Here is an 18,863-nt window from a genome sequence, read left to right on the forward strand (position 1 = left end):
GATTCACATTCCTCAATTCTTACCTGAAAAAGTCGTGTGAAGATATCAAATTCAAATACTGAAATGTAGTCATTGCACGTCAAGTCAATTGTTGATTTCAGGGCCATGGCTTCCAGCCCTGAACTGATGGGATGCACTTCATGCAAGGCCTGACGGAAGCTTTTCCAAGGAACAATAGTCCTGGGGAAAACCAAGCCATCTGTAAATGTCAGATGTCTGCAGACCACCACCAAGTATACACCTTCTACATTTATTTTTTTGTGAGTATGCACTTCATGATAATGGAAGAGAGGAAAATCAGAATTAGCCACAAGAGATTTATTCGTGTCACACAAGCAGAAGATTTCTTGGTACTGCAGAAAATGAGCAGCTAAATGAACTTCAGACAATTTTCTCTGCATATGCAAAATTTTGTAATCTGAAGTCCAGCTCTGCTGTCTCCTTTCCCTCTTTCTACAGTCCTACCACATCAACACTTTTATGTACCCTGGGCTGTATAAAACCAACACTTGATAAGAATTTCATAATGCTGCAGCTGGTAGAGAAGGAGTTAACAATAAGTCTTTTACTACAGGTCTAGACAGTTAAAAAAAAAAAATCAAAAAGCTGCAACAATTCTCTAAAGACAGATTAACTGGAGAAGTAAGATAATCAGAAGCCAAAACAGAGGCTCCTGTTTAAAGGAATATTTTCCTCCTTTTAGAATAGCAAGTGGAATAGAAACACAGAAAGAACACACCTAGCTTCAGACAACTGTGTTATTCATGAGTAAATATATTATTGCTTTTTTGTTCCAACAGCTACTAATTAACTCTTTATGTGAAGTACCTTAGTTACCTTAAGTTAGAAAAAAGGTATCCAATTCCATGAACTTTAATCCTCAAAAACTGCTGTGGACACCTCTACAGTTAATTTAGTCAGTGTTTTATTAGATACAAAAATTAAAACTGACATTTCAACAGTTTGCATGTAAATATACATTGCACTTCACTTTCTCCTTTGTTTTATCTTAACAAAGCTATTATGCAAACTGACAAGTTCAGAGAAGAAAGGTGACTAAGTGATTGGAAAGACTAATTGGAAGGAAGATGAAACAAATGTATTATAATAGTTTAGCTAAAGGACAACTAATACTGAGGGCATGGTAACCTGTGGAAGAAGAAAGCAAATTATTGTGTACAGTTCATGGTACTTACTTACAAGTTAAGGAATTAAATCAAGGAGAGGAAAATTTAAGATTAATAATCAAAGGAAACTCCGTGACAATACAAGAGTGTCCCAGGGAAAGATCCGTCACTTGACACATTTCAAACAAGACAGGACAAAGAACTGGGAAATACAACGTAGGAACAATCCTGTATCTCACCCCAGAGAGGAGACCAAATGACTACTGGGTCTCTCCCATCGTTCATTTTAACCTGACCAAGACCCTTCTGAACCTCAAAACAGAATTTTTAAAAATACACAGAGCCATGTGCAATCTGTTCCCACATCTCTATTTTTAAGCACAGTTAGAAACTTACTTTTCACCAAAAGCCTTTCTCCAAAATTCTGCAGCATCTGCCTTGGTGATCCGGAACGTGTCACCCTGGAATAGGCCACTTGGGAAAATACCTTTGAGTTCTGCCAGCATATGGCTGAATATGAGGGATAACTTTGTCAGGTTACGCCTACAAAGGATCACAAAAACAAACGTTTCTTTTAGAAAAGACAGCCGTGGTTTAGCCATGCTGAACAAAACAGAAATGTTTTGCAATTCAAGAAGTATCCCAGCTTAGAAAACTCTCACTTGGGACCACCTATTCAAGTATTGACACAGCATTCAGAACGCATCCATCACATGGTACTTACCCGCAAGGTCTGTGTTTGTCAAGACATTTTCCACAATGACTAATGTTGCATAAGCTCTTTAAGGCAGGCAGGTTATTTCCAAGGCAAACCCCTTAAAGGAAATACATTCATGGAAAATGACTAAAGCCAATATTCAGACCTTATCTATTAACAGCATCATCACAGCCAAAACCTCGTCAGACTCCTTTGCTCTTGGGTCTGAAAATTCCTTATCAGAGCACAGGAAACTACTAGTGCCTTGGATCACGTAAGCCAAATGTCTTTCCAGGTCTCCAGAGGGTCCCAACACAGCAGATTTGCTCAGAGAATGTCTGAGATAATAAAAAGGCCCAGCTCCCAAGGGAAGATCAAAACACCTGTAGGCTTTTTCTAAAATGGTAATAACTTACATACAGAACCTTGATGGGCAGGGTGCTCAACCCTGTTGTTGTATGTAGTATGTATGTAGTATGTTGAGATGTTATCCAATCTGAATTACAAATTGGTACCCCAAGTCCATTCTCTGACTGATGACATTTATATATGAGGAGTGGTTTAGTGCATCAGGGTATGCCCTTTTCTTAACTGGAAAGTAGGAGAAGAGATATTCTCTGCTTCAGATTTAATAAATCTACAAAGGATTTCCAGAAATAAAGGACAGGAGGACTACTGCCTGTCAGAGCAGACACATTGGGAGCATTTTGGTTACACACTTCACAAGAAACTAGCACTGGATTGGCATCTAATTCCAGCAGCACAAACTGCAGCCCAGAACTGCTTCTTCCCTCCTTGTAGTCTTACCAACTACATTAAGCAACTACTATGTCGTAAGCATGCTATGCAGAAATACAGCTAGCTTGAGTTCTTCAAAGCATCAGTGTCTGTAGCTCTACAGGAATACCAAAATAACCATCTTACTACTTAGGAGCTAAACAATAGCACCATTACATACTAAAGAGGTTGTCATCTACTTGTAGATGGGAAAAAAAAATCTATTCACTAGTGGCACTTCTTTCTCTCATTCCTGTATCCAAATAAAGGATGACTCTCTTCTCCTCCACTCCATTACATTCTCCAGATGCCAGGAAAACGGAGCTCCTGAAAAGAGACAGGGATAGTTCTAGGCCAGAGGTTTTTTTTCACTCCCATGTCACATGCTTGAAGGTAAAAGGAACTATTGTCACGTGGGAAAGGACAACTTCCTAAGTTATGTCAAACAGACTCGGAGCTGGTCAGAAGACTGCATCAACCACCAAGCCATTGTACAGACTCAGTTGTTGTCAGACTGAGCAACAAGTTGTTTTGCAGACTGCAAAATACTGAACCATTCAGAGCGGGGCGAGAAGGATCCTCAGACACACAGTATTTTCTGAATGCCTTGTTTTCCAAGCTCTCTTACTAAGTATGCTAGTATTGTAGCGTGCCACGTCCCTGAAGATAGCTGTGTTTGGCAGCAGATGAAGCTCCCCTCAGTTTCAGTTTTTCACCAATATCTAGTATTCAGGTTGGATTGGTTCCAGTTTACTCAATCTTGGATATTTTTCAGATACTACTTGCTCCAGACATGCTATTCCTAGTTGAAGTACTTATCCTGTCAATCTGTCTGATTGCAGAACTGACCTCCAGCTAAAGGAGATGGGTAACTGCCTCCAGCCTTTCTGCAAAAATTTCCCTGGACATCTAGGCTTACGTCTTTTAGCTCCACGTCATACTTTCGTAGAGTCCAAACTCAATTTGAAGTGACCTACTTTGTTTGATATACATTCTACCCTTTATTCAGCTCCATATGAGCACGTTCTCCATGCTATGATACAGTCTGGGTAGACTAGAAGGTATACAGGACCCAAAACTATAAATCTTTTTTGACAGTAGTCTTCTCTTCTCTTCTCTTCTCTTCTCTTCTCTTCTCTTCTCTTCTCTTCTCTTCTCTTCTCTTCTCTTCTCTTCTCCTCCTCTCCTCTCCTCTCCTCTCCTCTCCTCTCCTCTCCTCTCCTCTCCTCTCCTCATTTATTCAACTACATTTTAATTTGTGTCTCAGCAATGAAAGCTGCTGAAAATGCTTATAGAAGGTGCCAGCTATACAGCAAGGGATTCTGTCTTTTATCATTTCATACATGTCTGATAACAACAGGTGCTCAAGATTAACGTCAGTAAAACCACCCAGATGCTCTTCTGTAGGCTACTCCATTCAGCAGCTCCCTACTGGATGCGTTACACATTCAAACTGCATGTATTTTAAAGCAGCTATATGACTTGGCTGTTTGATTCTATAAACACAGACTGAAAAGCTTTTTTGTTCAACATGCTTTGTCAGTTGACTGGCCTCCACAGAGAGGGGCTGTCAGAAAGTCCCCTTGCCTTATTAGTGTCTCACAATTTCCAGTCACCTTGCATCTGCACTTTTGGAACACTACTGTAATTCCTCACCTTCTGCTGTTAGGAAGGTTTATTCAGTGTATCTTAAAAAAAAAACCTATACAGGATCGGGTGTGTATCAGAACAGCAAAGTAATGGCTTCTCATGGGATCACAATCACATTTAAGATCAGTATTTCAGGACCAGGATGCATGGATACAGGAAGAAGCAGCAGCAGTACAAAGCCAGGCCGTTACCTTATCAGTAGTATCTGTTTGTGCATTTCCCCACCCCTGGTGTAATGTTAAGTAACTCAAAGTTGTGTATTCCTCTTTCCAGCAGTGGCTAAACAACTTTGCATTTACCAGGGGAAAGCTCAGATTCTAAGGCACATCTACTGGCTAACCCTACAGAGAAGATGATTTAACTGCAAACCCACACTCCAGCTCCCTCCCTCCCTTGGGAGGGCAGGTTCCCACCTCATCCCTGCAATGCCTTTGGCTTACAAACACTAGAAAAATTGCAAATCAGAGAGTGTAGCTGCAAAGCTTATTCCCCAAGCTGTCGCCTTAAAGTTCTCACTTCCCCAAAATTACAGAAAAGACGAGAGTTTATTGCATTGCAAGGGGAAAAATAAACCCAAAAAACCAAACAAACACCATGCCCTTATGAATCATTTAATCCATTTAAAACTCAAGCCAAAAAGAGGTAGTGTTTCTTTTTACTAAGTTCATAAAAATGGAGGCTCGAGCTAAAACTGCTCATTATTTTGTTACACTAACACGGAAGTAATTGGTAAGAATTAAATTCTGAATAATTTCCTTGAAGGCTGAGCATGCAATCTTTGTGTGCAGTCTCAGCAGGTTAAGCAGCATCTCACAGCAATGCATTCGTGTCCAGTGACTTCCACAAAGTTAGCAATCCTAAAGCTGTTTAGGTACACAGCACAAGCTAGCACTGGCGTGCTAGCCCTCATAATGTTTGAAAAAATCGTGTCTTACTTGTGAAAAAAATTCTAAGCATGCTTTAAACTACTGTATGCAATATCTGTTAGACAGAAGGAAAGACATTTCACATACACACCCTCCCAGTGCTGCCCAGCGGAGTGTGAAAATTTGGGTATGATCAGGCAAGTGCACTAATGCATTTCTGACCCTCAAACAAGAAGCTGAGTGAACAAGTGTGTGGTTTTAACAAAGCAAGAGTTAACACTGCAAGTATCCAAGGCATATCCATGTGTCCAACTGCTTATGACTTCTGCCTAAGAGCCCCCTCCCTCAGTGGAGCTTCAGGAAGGGCTTCAGCAAGAGAAGTAAGAACTTCTGCAGGCTTAAGGATGGATGAACAAATGATTTTACACACACACACCAAGGGACTTTGTTTCCAGAAAAGTTTCTAATACCTGAACATTTTCCATTCTTAAGGTTACCGTCATTTTTTGCAAATATTCACTTCTTTATTTTAACAAGCCAAGTTACACATTTGTAAATTAATACAGACCAAGTAAGTGCTTGCAATTACAGCAAACATTTCTTATTGGCATATCAAAGTTCAGTGATTATCACAGAATCATACAGATTATGGTCGTATTTTATTTTTAGTAACATCAGCAACTGCCCTCATCCCCATTGCTTCAACTAAACAGAAGCAAGTGTTCTCCCAGACCGGAGATTCCCAAACTTTTTTGTCCCCGAAGCTCCAGCAATCTTCCATGTTTCTCATAGACTATGATGGCCCTCTTTCAAACTTTTAGCTAAACACTGTAATGAAGGTTAGTAGGTACTGTACTGTGGTTAGTAGGTCGAGAGAGGTTCTCCTCCCCCTCTACTCTGCCCTGGTGAGGCCACATCTGGAATATTGTGTCCAGTTCTGGGTTCCCCACAGTTCAGGAAGGACAGGGAACTGCTGGAGAGAGTCCAGCACAGAGCCACCAAGATGATGAAGGGAGTGGAGCATCTCCCTGATGAGGAAAGGCTGAGGGAGCTGGGGCTCTTTAGCTTGGAGAAGAGGAGACTGAGGGGTGACCTCATTAATGTTTATAAATATGTTAAGGGCAAATGTCATGAGGATGGAGCCAGGCTCTTCTCAGTGATGCCCAATGGTAGGACAAGGGGCAATGGGTGTGAGCTGGAACACAGGAGGTTCTGCTTCAACTTGAGAAGAAACTTCTTTCCAGTGAGGGTGACAGAGCCCTGGGACAGGCTGCCCAGGGAGGGTGTGGAGTCTCCTTCTCTGGAGACATTCAAGACCCGCCTGGACGCCTTCCTGTGTGATCTCATTTAGGTTCCTGCTCTGGCAGGGGGGTTGGACTGGATGATCTTTTGAGGTCCCTTCCAATCCCCAACATTCTGTGATTCTGTGAACACAAATACTGTTACCAAGAGTTGCACCAAAGGTATGCCAACCACAGTTTGGGAATCACCGACTTCAGCCTCTAAATCCCATTGACAGTCAGTGGAATTTAAACACCTGTCGTATGAGCACTTTTGAAAATGGCACCCAGGGACCGCAGGCCACACCAGTTGGTTCTCCTCACTCTTTGCAACTGAGCTGAGGGCAACACCTGTACCAGCTTCAAACAAAAAACTACGGCATGTTTCTGGTCAGTGGTTAGGTCCAGAGACGAAGCAACAGCTACAGTTTAGGTAGGATTTCATGTTCCTGTGAGAGCTTTCACACATACATGCAAAGTGTTCAGCTTATTAGTGGTAGCCAGTGAATCAAGGACACAAATAAAAAGTGAAAGCTTAGAAAGCCAAGTATTTTTCCACTCTATACAGTAGCCAAATATTTTACTAAGAAACATAGGCAGTTCGAGGTGGAGGCATTATTCCTTTTATACACACAACGTTAACAGAGTCCCATTTCTTTAACAGCCCAGAAACATCACCAGATCCTGTTTAGCTGCAATTACACTCCCCCGTAAAATTGTGCTCCCTTGACACTGACAGGGCTCTAAGGAGGCAGGTCTCAAGCAACTGTTCTGGGGAATAAAACCCAGCATGAAGCAAGACTGTCTCTTCAGTTAGTCGGTGCTTATTAATCAGCCAGCTCCCCCAGGCTGGGCCAGGCGTGCCGGCGGCTCTGCAGGCTGAACAGGCATGTTCCTTCGTCCTCCCTCCTCTGTGCCCCCTCTGCTGTGGTTGTGCTACTTCCTTCCTGCTTCATGACTGTTTTTGCTCCGTGCATCTTAGCAGAAGCCAAAAGGTCGAGCAGGCACTTCCATTTGCTCCACAGTTCTTTGCTGCAGCCCCGGCCCCAGCTGGGTTTTCTGATGCTGTTGCCTCCCCCAGACCTTAGGGCAGACTTTTCTGTTGCAGTTTCCTGTTTGCTGGACAAAAGCACTTTTCCAAGGCTGTCTTGCAAAGCCATTAACAGCAGAGGGCAAGTTTTAATCAGAGCATTGCCTCTTTCAGCTATGTTGACATGATTAAATAAATTCAAGTTACAAAGTCATACAGTACCTAACGTGCTTCATGACTAAAATGCCTTCCTTACCTCAAGGCAATGTTAATACAGTACTATCATTTTTGCCACTGTCAGCTTTCTTCCACTATTTCTCAACTACTTCACAGGTAACCACCTGACACAGTATAGTTTTGTTCCTCACACATAGCCAGGAGATGATTTAGTCACAATATTGTGCTCACATGCCATAATTCGACATGTGCATACTGTACCACCTGTAAAGCCCATTTTATTGAAAGCATACTACCAGCACTGCTGTACAGAGGAATTAAGAGCTATAATACAAGACAACCAACTACAAAATCCTTCACTTCTCCAAAGTTACTGTGCATATTTCTTATATATGACCAGATTTTCAAAGGGATTTTTTTTTTTGTATTAATACTTCCACTGACTTCAGTTACATTTGTGAACACCAGGTTTTCACAAGTAATGTTCAGCCTCTCTAAGAATAGAATTTAACAAAGATTTCTTCATGGGAAGCCAAGACAAACACAGCCACACCTCCACCTTGGCCCCAAAACAAAATTAAGCTGAACATGACTCAATTGACTTCACTACAACACACTTTGGAGAAAATGCTTTATTTCATAAAAACAGCACCAAATTGGCTAAAATTACACATCACCAATGAAGAAGATTCAAGAGGGACCTAAGTTACTGTAAAGCCATCCTATTCAAAACTCAAGAGAAAGGCCTCTACAAGTCAACTTGGTTGTTTAAAGGGGCATGACCCAAAAATGCAGTTCACAACAAGAAATGCAATCTCAGTACACTGGAAGAATGAATACAGAGCATTTTTTAGAAGTAAATCTATTTATTCTAATGGAAAATTAAGGGAAACAGCATTACAGAGGACATGGGAGAATCTGACACCTTAGCGCTGAACTCATTGACTGAAACCTCCTAGAACAGAGGATGCATAGCTTCTGTCCTCACAGAGCTGCAGAATTAACTCATTCACACAGGGGAACTCAGACGCACCATGTCCTTTCTTCAGAAATTCTACATTTGTTTGGCAAAAGAATTACAAATTGGTGGCTTGGAAGTGAGACAATTGCTCAGTTAAACTGAGGGAAAACACACTCCAATCACTGTATTATTATCGGTGTCGAGATAGGTATTATCGGTATCGTATAGGTCCAGAGAGGTTCTCCTCCCCCTCTGCTCTGCCCTGGTGAGGCCACATCTGGAATATTGTGTCCAGTTCTGGGCCCCACAGTTCAAGAAGGACAAGGAACTGCTGGAGAGAGTCCAGCACAGAGCCACCAAGATGATGAAGGGAGTGGAGCATCTCCCTGCTGAGGAAAGGCTGAGGGAGCTGGGGCTCTTTAGCTTGGAGAAGAGGAGACTGAGGGGAGACCTCATTAATGTCTACAAATATGTTAAGGGCAGATGTCATGAGGATGGAGCCAGGCTCTTCTCAGTGATGCCCAATGGTAGGACAAGGGGCAATGGGTGTGAGCTGGAACACAGGAGGTTCTGCTTCAACTTGAGAAGAAACTTCTTTCCAGTGAGGGTGACAGAGCCCTGGGACAGGCTGCCCAGGGAGGGTGTGGAGTCTCCTTCTCTGGAGACATTCAAGACCCGCCTGGACGCCTTCCTGTGTGATCTCATTGAGGTTCCTGCTCTAGCAGGGGGATTGGGCTGGATGATCTTTTGAGGTCCCTTCCAATCCCCAACATTCTGTGATCCTGTGATCCACTGCTACAGCTGAAAACCGGTATTTTTTAGAACAACTCACAGTCCAACATGGGTTCTGTGGTATCACAATCTCATGTCTCCAGTGGCTCTCGGTGTAAGTTTCTGACATGCAGAGCTGCAAGCACATCGTAACTATTTCTCTAGTTGAGCAATTACTGCTTCACGTTTGCTTTTCTGTAAATCACACCTCAATGACCCTACTGATGGATAAGATTTCTCTCAAGACTTTGACACTTTTCTGATCATGTTAAATTTTCTGAGGCAAACAAAAAAAGTTTTAACCTCATTTTACAGGTGAAGCAGCTGAAGGACAGAAAGTTCTGGAAGCTAGAATTACAGCTAGGGAATTTCTAATTCCTTATTACGTGCTCCATGTTGTAGAATACTATCCACTTACTAAACACTACTGCAAGAAATTATAACTAAGGAAACCCAAGTTTCCTACCCTCTCACTTCTGGAGTTACTTTGGAATTACACACTTACAACCAGATGATGTTTAGGTCTCAGGGTTAGCATCCACTACAGGTAAACAAAAGCTCCATTATTTAAGAAAAACAAACAAACAAACCCATCCAAACCACCACCCAAACCCCACAGCTCCTGGGTCCTGGAAACACTTATTTTTTTTTCTGTAACTACTTTAAATGTTATAATTTGATATTTTGAAGATTTAAGAGCTAAAAATCCCTTCAAAAGCCAGCTCTCAACAAGTAAAATGCACCTTTCAGAAACCATAAAGGTGTGAGGTTATCATATGACATACTTTTCAGATGTTACGAACTATGCACCAGATATGACCAGTTAGACCCAATTTCAGCCAGCTATCTGCTGTCAGAACAACTGTATCTTATATCCTGCTACCCACAGAAGCAAGAAGTCTTCTGCACGCTCTTCATGTTAAGATAAAAGTCCAGCCTACACATATAAGCAGTAAGTGGAAACATTTGAGGTGATCCCAAGATGTCTTTTATAACCCAGAGACAGCTTCAGAGTCCTCTACACACAGTAATCAGTTTTAAAAATAGAAACAGCGGAACTACTTTCAACCAAACTTGCAACACAGGAAGTGAATGAAATCCCATTTAACTATTACTGGCTCAGCAGAAGTCACCTTACAAAGTTATGCTGGGCCAGTGCTCTCTAACATTGCCAGTATTTCTACAGGACAACTAAGACAGCAGCAGACTAACAGCAAAACAGACATTTTAGAATCAGCAAATTAATTGCTTGTACTACAGAATTTTACAGCATCAGCTAATGCTACATTGATTTTTGTAGGCTAGCTCATCCCAGCAGCCTTTGGAAAAAAGGAAACACTTAACTTGTTTATCACCTCTTCTTAATACAAGGTTCATCTCCAAACACACTTTTCCATTTAAAGAACTACAGGCTTCACTGTTTCGTTCTTTATAGAGCTGTAAAACCACCTGGTTAATTCTGCAACTTCAAGACTTCACCTACCACCACAGCAAAGTGGAAACAGGAATACTTGAATGACAGGATTAGATGTTTCTGTCCATTCTTGGTCAAAGGCAAAAGCCAGCAAGTTCACAGACTAACACTACACAAGGTGTTGCTTCAAACTGTTGGGAAGCAGCTGGACTAATTTTATTCAGGACCTCCTAGCAACATGAGTTGTTTTTTTTTTCAACACTATCTTAGAGTTCAGAAAAGCTTTCAAGCACCAAAACACAATCTGTTTTCTGGCTGAAAAGGGCCATGACTGCAGACTTCTTCAAATCAACAGAAATCCAAAATATTGCATCTCAGCCCTTAATACACAAGCAAAGCACCCAAGAGACACGATATGGTTGCCAAGTAGCAGTAACACCTTTTTGCCTGAGAAATCTATCCATATTTCAAATGATAATTACGACAAACTGGAACAGGTTGACCAAGGAAGTTGTGGCTGCTCCTCCCTGGAAGTGTTGAAGGCCAGGTTGGATGAGGCTTTGAGCAACCTGGTCTAGTGGAAGGTGTCCCTGCTGATGGCAGGGGGGTTGGGACTGGATGAGCTTTAAGGTCCCTTCCAATCCAAACCATTCTATGATTCTATGAAACTAAATGACAAGGTTGCACTTCCACCCACAACATCAAGTCCACAGACTTAGTCTCCCATAAAACACAACAATGTTATAGGCTCTGAGAGCAAAGAAGAATAAAATCTTACTTCCCTATTATCTGAATGCTTACATTTGTCCATAAATTGATTTTCAAGATAGTGGTCCAATTTTTGATGGAAAGAAAACTAAAATAAACTCAAGCTTATGCCAATTGTGCTAAGTGTTATTTAAGTTCCACAACTATCACCTCAACTAGCAATTTAAAGCCAAATTAAAAAGAAATAATTCACATTCCTCTCTCCAATAACATTTAAATTATAATGAATTTCTTCTTGGGTAATAAGCAGTTAGTTAGTGTTCATATGCTGGAGCCTGGCAAGGAAACCTTTCTTTTGGGCCGCTTTGGAGCCTGTCCTTTTCTTTACGATGTTCTAATTTAAATGCAGACGTAGACTTCACACTAGTGGGTTTTGTCTTAGCTGTATTAGAAGGAAGTGACAGAAAGAGGACTTGCACACACCACACACCATTTGAGTTCCACATTTTATACTATCTCTTTTTCACTGGGCAGGAGTGTGCACAAGCACTTTTAAAATATGAAATTAGAGCACTACCCACCCCCTACCCTCTCCCCACAGAGGGCTTTTCTGGTTCATAGCTTAGCACAAGTGTTTTCCAACTTTTTCCTCTTTAAAATCCAACTTTTTTTTTTCCCCTTTTCTTTTCTCTAAGTCATTCTTCATGTATTTCCTTCCCCTTTAGAGACATACATGGTCATTTCCAGTAGACATTAAATACTGGTAGCTTTTTCCTGTGCAAATCAGTAAGTCTTCACTTTGGAGCTAGAGAAGAATATGATAGATATCCTGCTGAGCCAGCAGCCCACAAGGATATTGTCAGAAAGATGATAGTTAAATATGGATTAGCTTCCCAAACCTTTTTTACAACTCCATGTTATATGGAGAGATTTTACAATATTCCCTGCATAACTTCATTTTATCCTCAACAGAAATGTTAAGTTTTGTTAACTGGGTTTGTTAACAGTTTGTTTTCTGAAGTAGGCAAGCTGAACTAGCAAAATAACTTGTGCTATTTCTTAAACAGCCAGTCCACATCCTGCAAAATTACTTCTCCTCAGCCTTTCACCTAACCCTGATCCTCCAGCTTACACAATTGCATTCTGATGTGCAAACATTTGCAGTTGTCTGATTCTACTTAGAAGATAAATTTGCTGAATTTTCCCTCATAGTAGACTGTTTTAACATAATCAGTAAATTTGATCCATTGGTGAAAAGTGCAGCCTAAGCCACCCTTTCCCAAGTAACAGACAACTCTTACCCCTGATCCTCTTCTGTCCTGCTACATAAAGTATAATCTATTTACACAACTGCAAAAAAGCTGCTGCAATAAGTAATGTGTGTAGTGGGGAAAGCTGACGAATGACAGCTCCTCTGTGCAAGTAAGAGGTCTGGAGAAGTAAAGCTTTCTGTGAACAGAAACAAAAAAATATATCAACATAACCACTGAGCCTCTAAATCAAACTGTAATCAAGAGCTTAGGCAAGTTCAGCATGTTCAGAGCAGTTGTGGTACTCGCATTAATGGGCATGCTCAATCAATGCAACCAACACACTAAAGGAAAAGAAATATGTATATTTAACTAGTTTTTGTTATCATTAGTTAAAAAGTAAACTCAAGACATTTGTGATATTTACAGGGTCAGAAAAGTCACATATTCACCACTGCAGGCAGCACAGCAAGCTACTCAGTGCTAAATAGGTGGAGCTTTCTCTTTTGCATATAAACCTGCTAAGGACCCTCTACAGGATTTCTTTTATTGCAATGTTTCAGCTATACGGGCTACAAATTCCACCTTTGAGGGGTTTTTGTTTTGTTTTTATAACTTCAAGCAACAAGTCTTAAAAAGGCTTTTGCATTAGAAGGCACCGTGGATCTCTACAGAATAGGAACCAACAGCTTGGGAAATCTGTACAGCCTCAAGAATCACAGAGTCACAGAATCACAGAATGTTGGGGATTGGAAGGGACCTCAAAAGATCATCCAGCCCAATCCCCCTGCCAGAGCAGGAACCTAAATGAGATCACACAGGAAGGTGTCCAGACGGGTCTTGAATGTCTCCAGAGAAGGAGACTCCACCCCCTCCCTGGGCAGCCTGTCCCAGGGCTCTGTCACCCTCACTGGAAAGAAGTTTCTTCTCAAGTTGAAGCAGAACCTCCTGTGTTCCAGCTCACACCCACTGCCCCTTGTCCTACCATTGGGCATCACTGAGAAGAGCCTGGCTCCATCCTCATGACATCTGCCCTTAACATATTTGTAGACATTAATGAGGTCTCCCCTCAGTCTCCTCTTCTCCAAGCTAAAGAGCCCCAGCTCCCTCAGCCTTTCCTCAGCAGGGAGATGCTCCACTCCCTTCATCATCTTGGTGGCTCTGTGCTGGACTCTCTCCAGCAGTTCCCTGTCCTTCCTGAACTGTGGGGCCCAGAACTGGACACAATATTCCAGATGTGGCCTCACCAGGGCAGAGTAGAGGGGGAGGAAAACCTCTCTGGACCTACTAACCACACCCCTTCTAATGCACCCCAAGAACACCTGCTAATTACTGCAGCACAGCCAACCAATTACTGAATGACTTACCTTTACCTTACTGCAGACATATGACAAAATACCTGGAATTATTAACTCTCAAAATACTATTTGATTCCAGTATCAAAGCCTGCAGATGTTACCACTTTATTTTACTAGATCCCCAAATATATAATTTGTTTTTAGAGGCCAACCTACCTCTTAGCCAAGACAACCCATATAAGCTCCTAAACTGTCAAAACTCAGAGAAGTGATATAGTATGTCCACTAAAAAAACCCACACTTCCTCACAAGTCACGCAGCTGACTCTGATCTACTTTCTAAAACTCAGTCTTTAAACAGTAACTAGAAGTTACTGCGTGTACTTATTAGTCAGGAAGTGCATACATAGCTTTAAAAGCACCCTCAACAGCATTAATTCTTAAACAGATACGGAAGTGAGCTAAAGCAGAATTTAAATAGCATCTTCAAAGCTCTCCTAATAAAATAAGTGAGTTTTCCTCACAAAAATCGCAGTATGAGTTTATGCAAGAGAGGAACAATTTAACCTGAACGACTATACATCAAAACCACAGCGGTACAGAGGCAAAACAGCCGTTACAGTCCTAAGAGGAGAAAGGAAGCTATTGAGTCTTCACAGCATTGGAGCTCAGCTAAGCGTGGTGTTAGCCACAACAGGAGGATGCTTTCAGCAGGCTGACGGTTAAGGTATGACACAGGAGAGCTGCATGCAGTTTTAACAGCTCTATGACTAGTTTTAAACTGAAGGAACACACACTCACCCACATCCGAGTGCTCACATGAGCCTTTTCTAGCCTTGTTCGCAGCACCCAGTTCACCAGATTAGGTTTTTAAAGACAAGTTCTCAAAACATTGCAGATGAACATTAGCAGCAAACTAACTTATTCACCTTAAATTACATTAAATACATTTTAAATCTAAAGGTGCATTTATGGCAAAATTCATTTAACTAAGTTTCAGATTAAACAAATAGCACTTCAAGTGATCAATCAGGTTCCAAAAGCTCACACAACCTCGAAGTCTGACACTGGAAGTGCAGCATTTAACAGAATCATAGAATGGTTTGGATTGGAAGGGGCCTTAAAGATCATCCAGTTCCAACCCCCCTGCCATCAGCAGGGACACCTTCCACTAGACCAGGTTGCTCAAAGCCTCATCCAACCTGGCCTTCAACACTTCCAGGGAGGGGGCATCCACAACTTCCTTGGGCAACCTGTTCCAGTGTCTGACCACCCTCACAGTGAAGAACTTCTTCCTAATATCTCATCTAAACCTCCCCTCTTTCAGTTTAAACCCATTTCCCCTTGTTTTGTCATTAGTTGCCCTTATGAAAAGTCCCTCCCCAGCTTTCTTGTAGCCCCTTCAGGTACTGGGAGGCCGCTATAAGATCACCCCAGAGCCTTCTCTTTTCCAGGATGAACAACCTGAATGCCAAGCTGAACCAAAAGTGCCACTCTGTGCAGATCTCTCTTGAACTGGTACAGCCATTCATAGGCACTGACTACTCCAACCTCTTTCTTTTCCATGACAGATTAGAGAATTGAGAAAGTTACCATGCTCATTACCACCACCAGTAAAACGGTGTCTCATATTTCCCCTTTATGACAAAACAGTGACTGCTGCTTCCTGGGCTGAGTGAAAAGCAAAGGAAGTGGTAATTGAGACCAGCCAGGATACGATTCTGCTTTTCCCCGTTTGTTTACAAGTCTGACTACAGTTGCTTCCCTGGTAAGCTGTTTATTCCTAAATGGCACAATTAGCAACTCCCCAAAGACTCCCATCACCTCTGTGAGAAAGCAAGCCTCGACTGGACTCCTCCTGAAGTTTACATCTATCGATTTGGATTCCCCTTGCCCTCTTTTGTCAATTAGTTTGACTACAAACTCTCTGGAATAATTTCTCTCTGCTTCTCTCTGAGAAAACAAGAAACTGGGGGCAAGATGTTGAATTTATGGTTGAAATAGCTATCTATGATTTAGTTATCAGACAGTCCATATTTTTGATGGATAGATCGCAGCACACACAGAGTTAACCAGAAATATCACAGATAAATTCTAAAAGGTTTAATATACCCTTTTAGCTCACTTCTGGAGGCAACAGCAAGTGTTCAGAAACAGAACATCAACTCTACTACATTGGAGGAACACACAAAACCATTTTCAAGATAAATGCTACTTAAAATATTTTAAGAGCATCTCACTGCACTGTAAAAAAATCACTCACAGTCTTGTCTTAATGTAGCAAAGGATGACACAAGGAAATGACCAGTTCCAGTAGAAGACCCAGAGAGTAATTTTAATCAGTGTAATCAAATTTACTCACAGTAAAAAAGTGCTTTTCATACTGTGGCTCATTTCGATCTAAGTAAAGGCTAAAAAACCCCTCAATTTTCCATCAAGTATTGCCTCATGCTCAAAACATACCAGGCCAATGAACTCTTTTCTCCCCACATTTGTTACATCCCTTATCTTCTACAAGATTTTCTGAAAATTTGAGCTAGCAGCATCTCCCAAAACCCACTTCTCAACTGCAATGAGCCAACTGTGCCCATAGGAATCATATCCTCCCTAGGTCGGGGGGGGATAACATTATATCTAACTTTTGTGTTTGCACATTACATTGAACCCAATTCCTGAAGGACTCATACAGAAAAAAAACTACACTTTTAAAAGAAGCAAGTGTACCATGTGAAGATTACCATATTTACACTCCCCAAACCCTGTCTCAACAAACCCTAAGAGTCAGTCGTATCATCTCACAAAGAAACGATGTTAAACAACAACCCAGAAAGAAACTCCCATTTCTTAATTCATTCTTCAGCACTGTCAGTGAAAAATAAAACAGCATTAACAATGCCTTCTGGAGGCACCATCAGAGTTTTTTGTTGGAGCTCAGTATTATAGAATATGCTACATAGAGTTCAATATTATTCCAGAAACACGTCAGCACTTCTCTGCTGTCCCTGCTCCCCCAAGTAAGTCAAGCAAATAGTTGCCAGGGTGTTAACCACATGTTCTCCCCAGAGCACTTATCTTCAGCCACTGAGTGGTTTTCGCTTTTTTTCCACTGTTTGTTCTTTTTTTTTTTTTTTTTTTAAATTCAGCACCTTTTCCAAAATCCTGACATGAATTTAAAGTTACAAATGTATGCTTTGCTTTGGATATCTCTGTCCGTTAGACCTGCTGCCTAACCAACGGTTAGACAAACACACAAGATTAACCTTTTCAGAGCTTTATTCTATTCTTAAATTACCTTGGCTCTTCTTTCCTTAAAGCTGGATGAAGGAAAGAAACAGCTTTTCAGGTACAGTACAGTGCTCAGCAAATTCATGCTATTTTGTTCAAGAGAGCCTTATATTCAGATACAACTGAAGTTTCTACCTTGAACTATCCTTTTTAGTAAGTGCTGTTCACCTTGAAGATGTCCCTTGTTCTCACCTATGGCCTTCTGAAGAAAATAAGAGTTAACACATGGGACACCCTGATCTACCTTAAGTATGAAGTTTCCAATGTATGGGGTTTTAGTAAGATGTTTTATTCCCACAAAACAAGGTTACTCCCTGCCATCCACCTCCAGAAATACTGGACAGTTTCTGTTTCCAGAAAAAGGAAAAGTTCTGTTAGGCATAAAGACCAATTATGAGAATTTTTAGTCTGGATTACTGTTTTGTTATATAACATAAAACCTTCTACTGTTTCCTACAATTGCTAGAAACATCCTTCTGAACCTTATCATCCTTTCTCACAAGGCACTCTCTATGTGAGAATGCAAAGGACTGCAAAACCTTTTCATAGCAGACTTCATTCTTTATATTAACCTAGCATAGGCTGAACTATATATAGCATAGGCTGAACTATATAATATAACCTGAACTAGGCTATACAACAACTACAACTATACAAGCTCTGAACACGTACTCTGCTCTCAGATTTCAACATACCCAAGTACATTTTACTTAAAACTCTACACTTAGACTTAAATCTCTTCAAAGTCTGTTTTCCTGTACAGACACTGTATCAACCAGCAGACATTTCATAGAATCATAGAATGGTTTGGATTGGAAGGGACCTTAAAGATCATCCAGTTCCAACCCCCCTGCCAGCAGCAGGGACACCTTCCACTAGACCAGGTTGCTCAAAGCCTCATCCAGCCTGGCCTTAAACACTTCCAGGGAGGAGCAGCCACAACTTCCTTGGGCAACCTGTTCCCATGTGGTATTTGTTCAAGCTCTTGTTCACTAAAGCAAATTTATATCATAAATATTTGAAAACATTTCTCCCCATTACCTAGGCTGAGAGTTCTCCTCATACATCCGCTCTTTCCAAAAGGCTGATGGTCTGCTTGGTTTTCTTCATCAAGTTCTCCATGAATACGCGGAAATACTCGTTTTCTCCCAGGGTCTCCATCTTCCCCTCATAGCGTGACAGGATGGTTCTCAAATGCTGGTAAGTATCGGGGAGCAGATCTAGGATATAGGGTGGGCTGTTCTTCAGCGCCAGCTTTGGGTTCTGACACAAACGCACCACCTAGGGTTAATGAAGAAAAGACCATTTTTAAAACTTAAAGATAGCAAGTAGTGATCAGTTACTTAAACACAATTCGGTGTCACTTACAAACACAATACAGTGACAACATTTACTCTCAACAAACTGCATTTGTTGCTTGAGTTCAGATAGGGAGTCCAGCCCCCATAAAAGAGTCGAGTCTATGGACTGATGAAACTCCCAACATACATAGAATTATATTTCATGAGGCTGCATTTCACCTCAACTGCATTTTCAAAAGCAGAATTCAAGAAAATTCAATACAGAGTTTGTA

At 41.3% G+C, this 18,863-nt stretch overlaps 1 protein-coding gene across 1 annotated transcript in view; it reads right to left on the reverse strand.

Moving 5' to 3' along the window:
• The window catches only part of CBL (Cbl proto-oncogene), a 33,182-nt gene extending 14,609 nt beyond the window's left edge, over positions 1-18,573 (reverse strand). The window contains exons 1-3 of the mRNA XM_010169556.2: positions 18,332-18,573; positions 1,524-1,670; positions 24-180 (exon numbers count right to left, since the gene is read on the reverse strand). Coding sequence (XP_010167858.2) covers positions 24-180; positions 1,524-1,670; positions 18,332-18,357 — 330 coding nt within the window. The 5' untranslated portion in view covers positions 18,358-18,573. The remainder of the gene's footprint in view (positions 1-23; positions 181-1,523; positions 1,671-18,331) is intronic.
• Positions 18,574-18,863: the final 290 nt, after the last annotated feature.

The sequence above is a fragment of the Antrostomus carolinensis genome, unplaced genomic scaffold (genome assembly GCF_000700745.2).
Source record: "Antrostomus carolinensis isolate BGI_N321 unplaced genomic scaffold, ASM70074v2 scaffold30206, whole genome shotgun sequence".
NCBI lineage: Eukaryota > Metazoa > Chordata > Aves > Caprimulgiformes > Caprimulgidae > Antrostomus > Antrostomus carolinensis.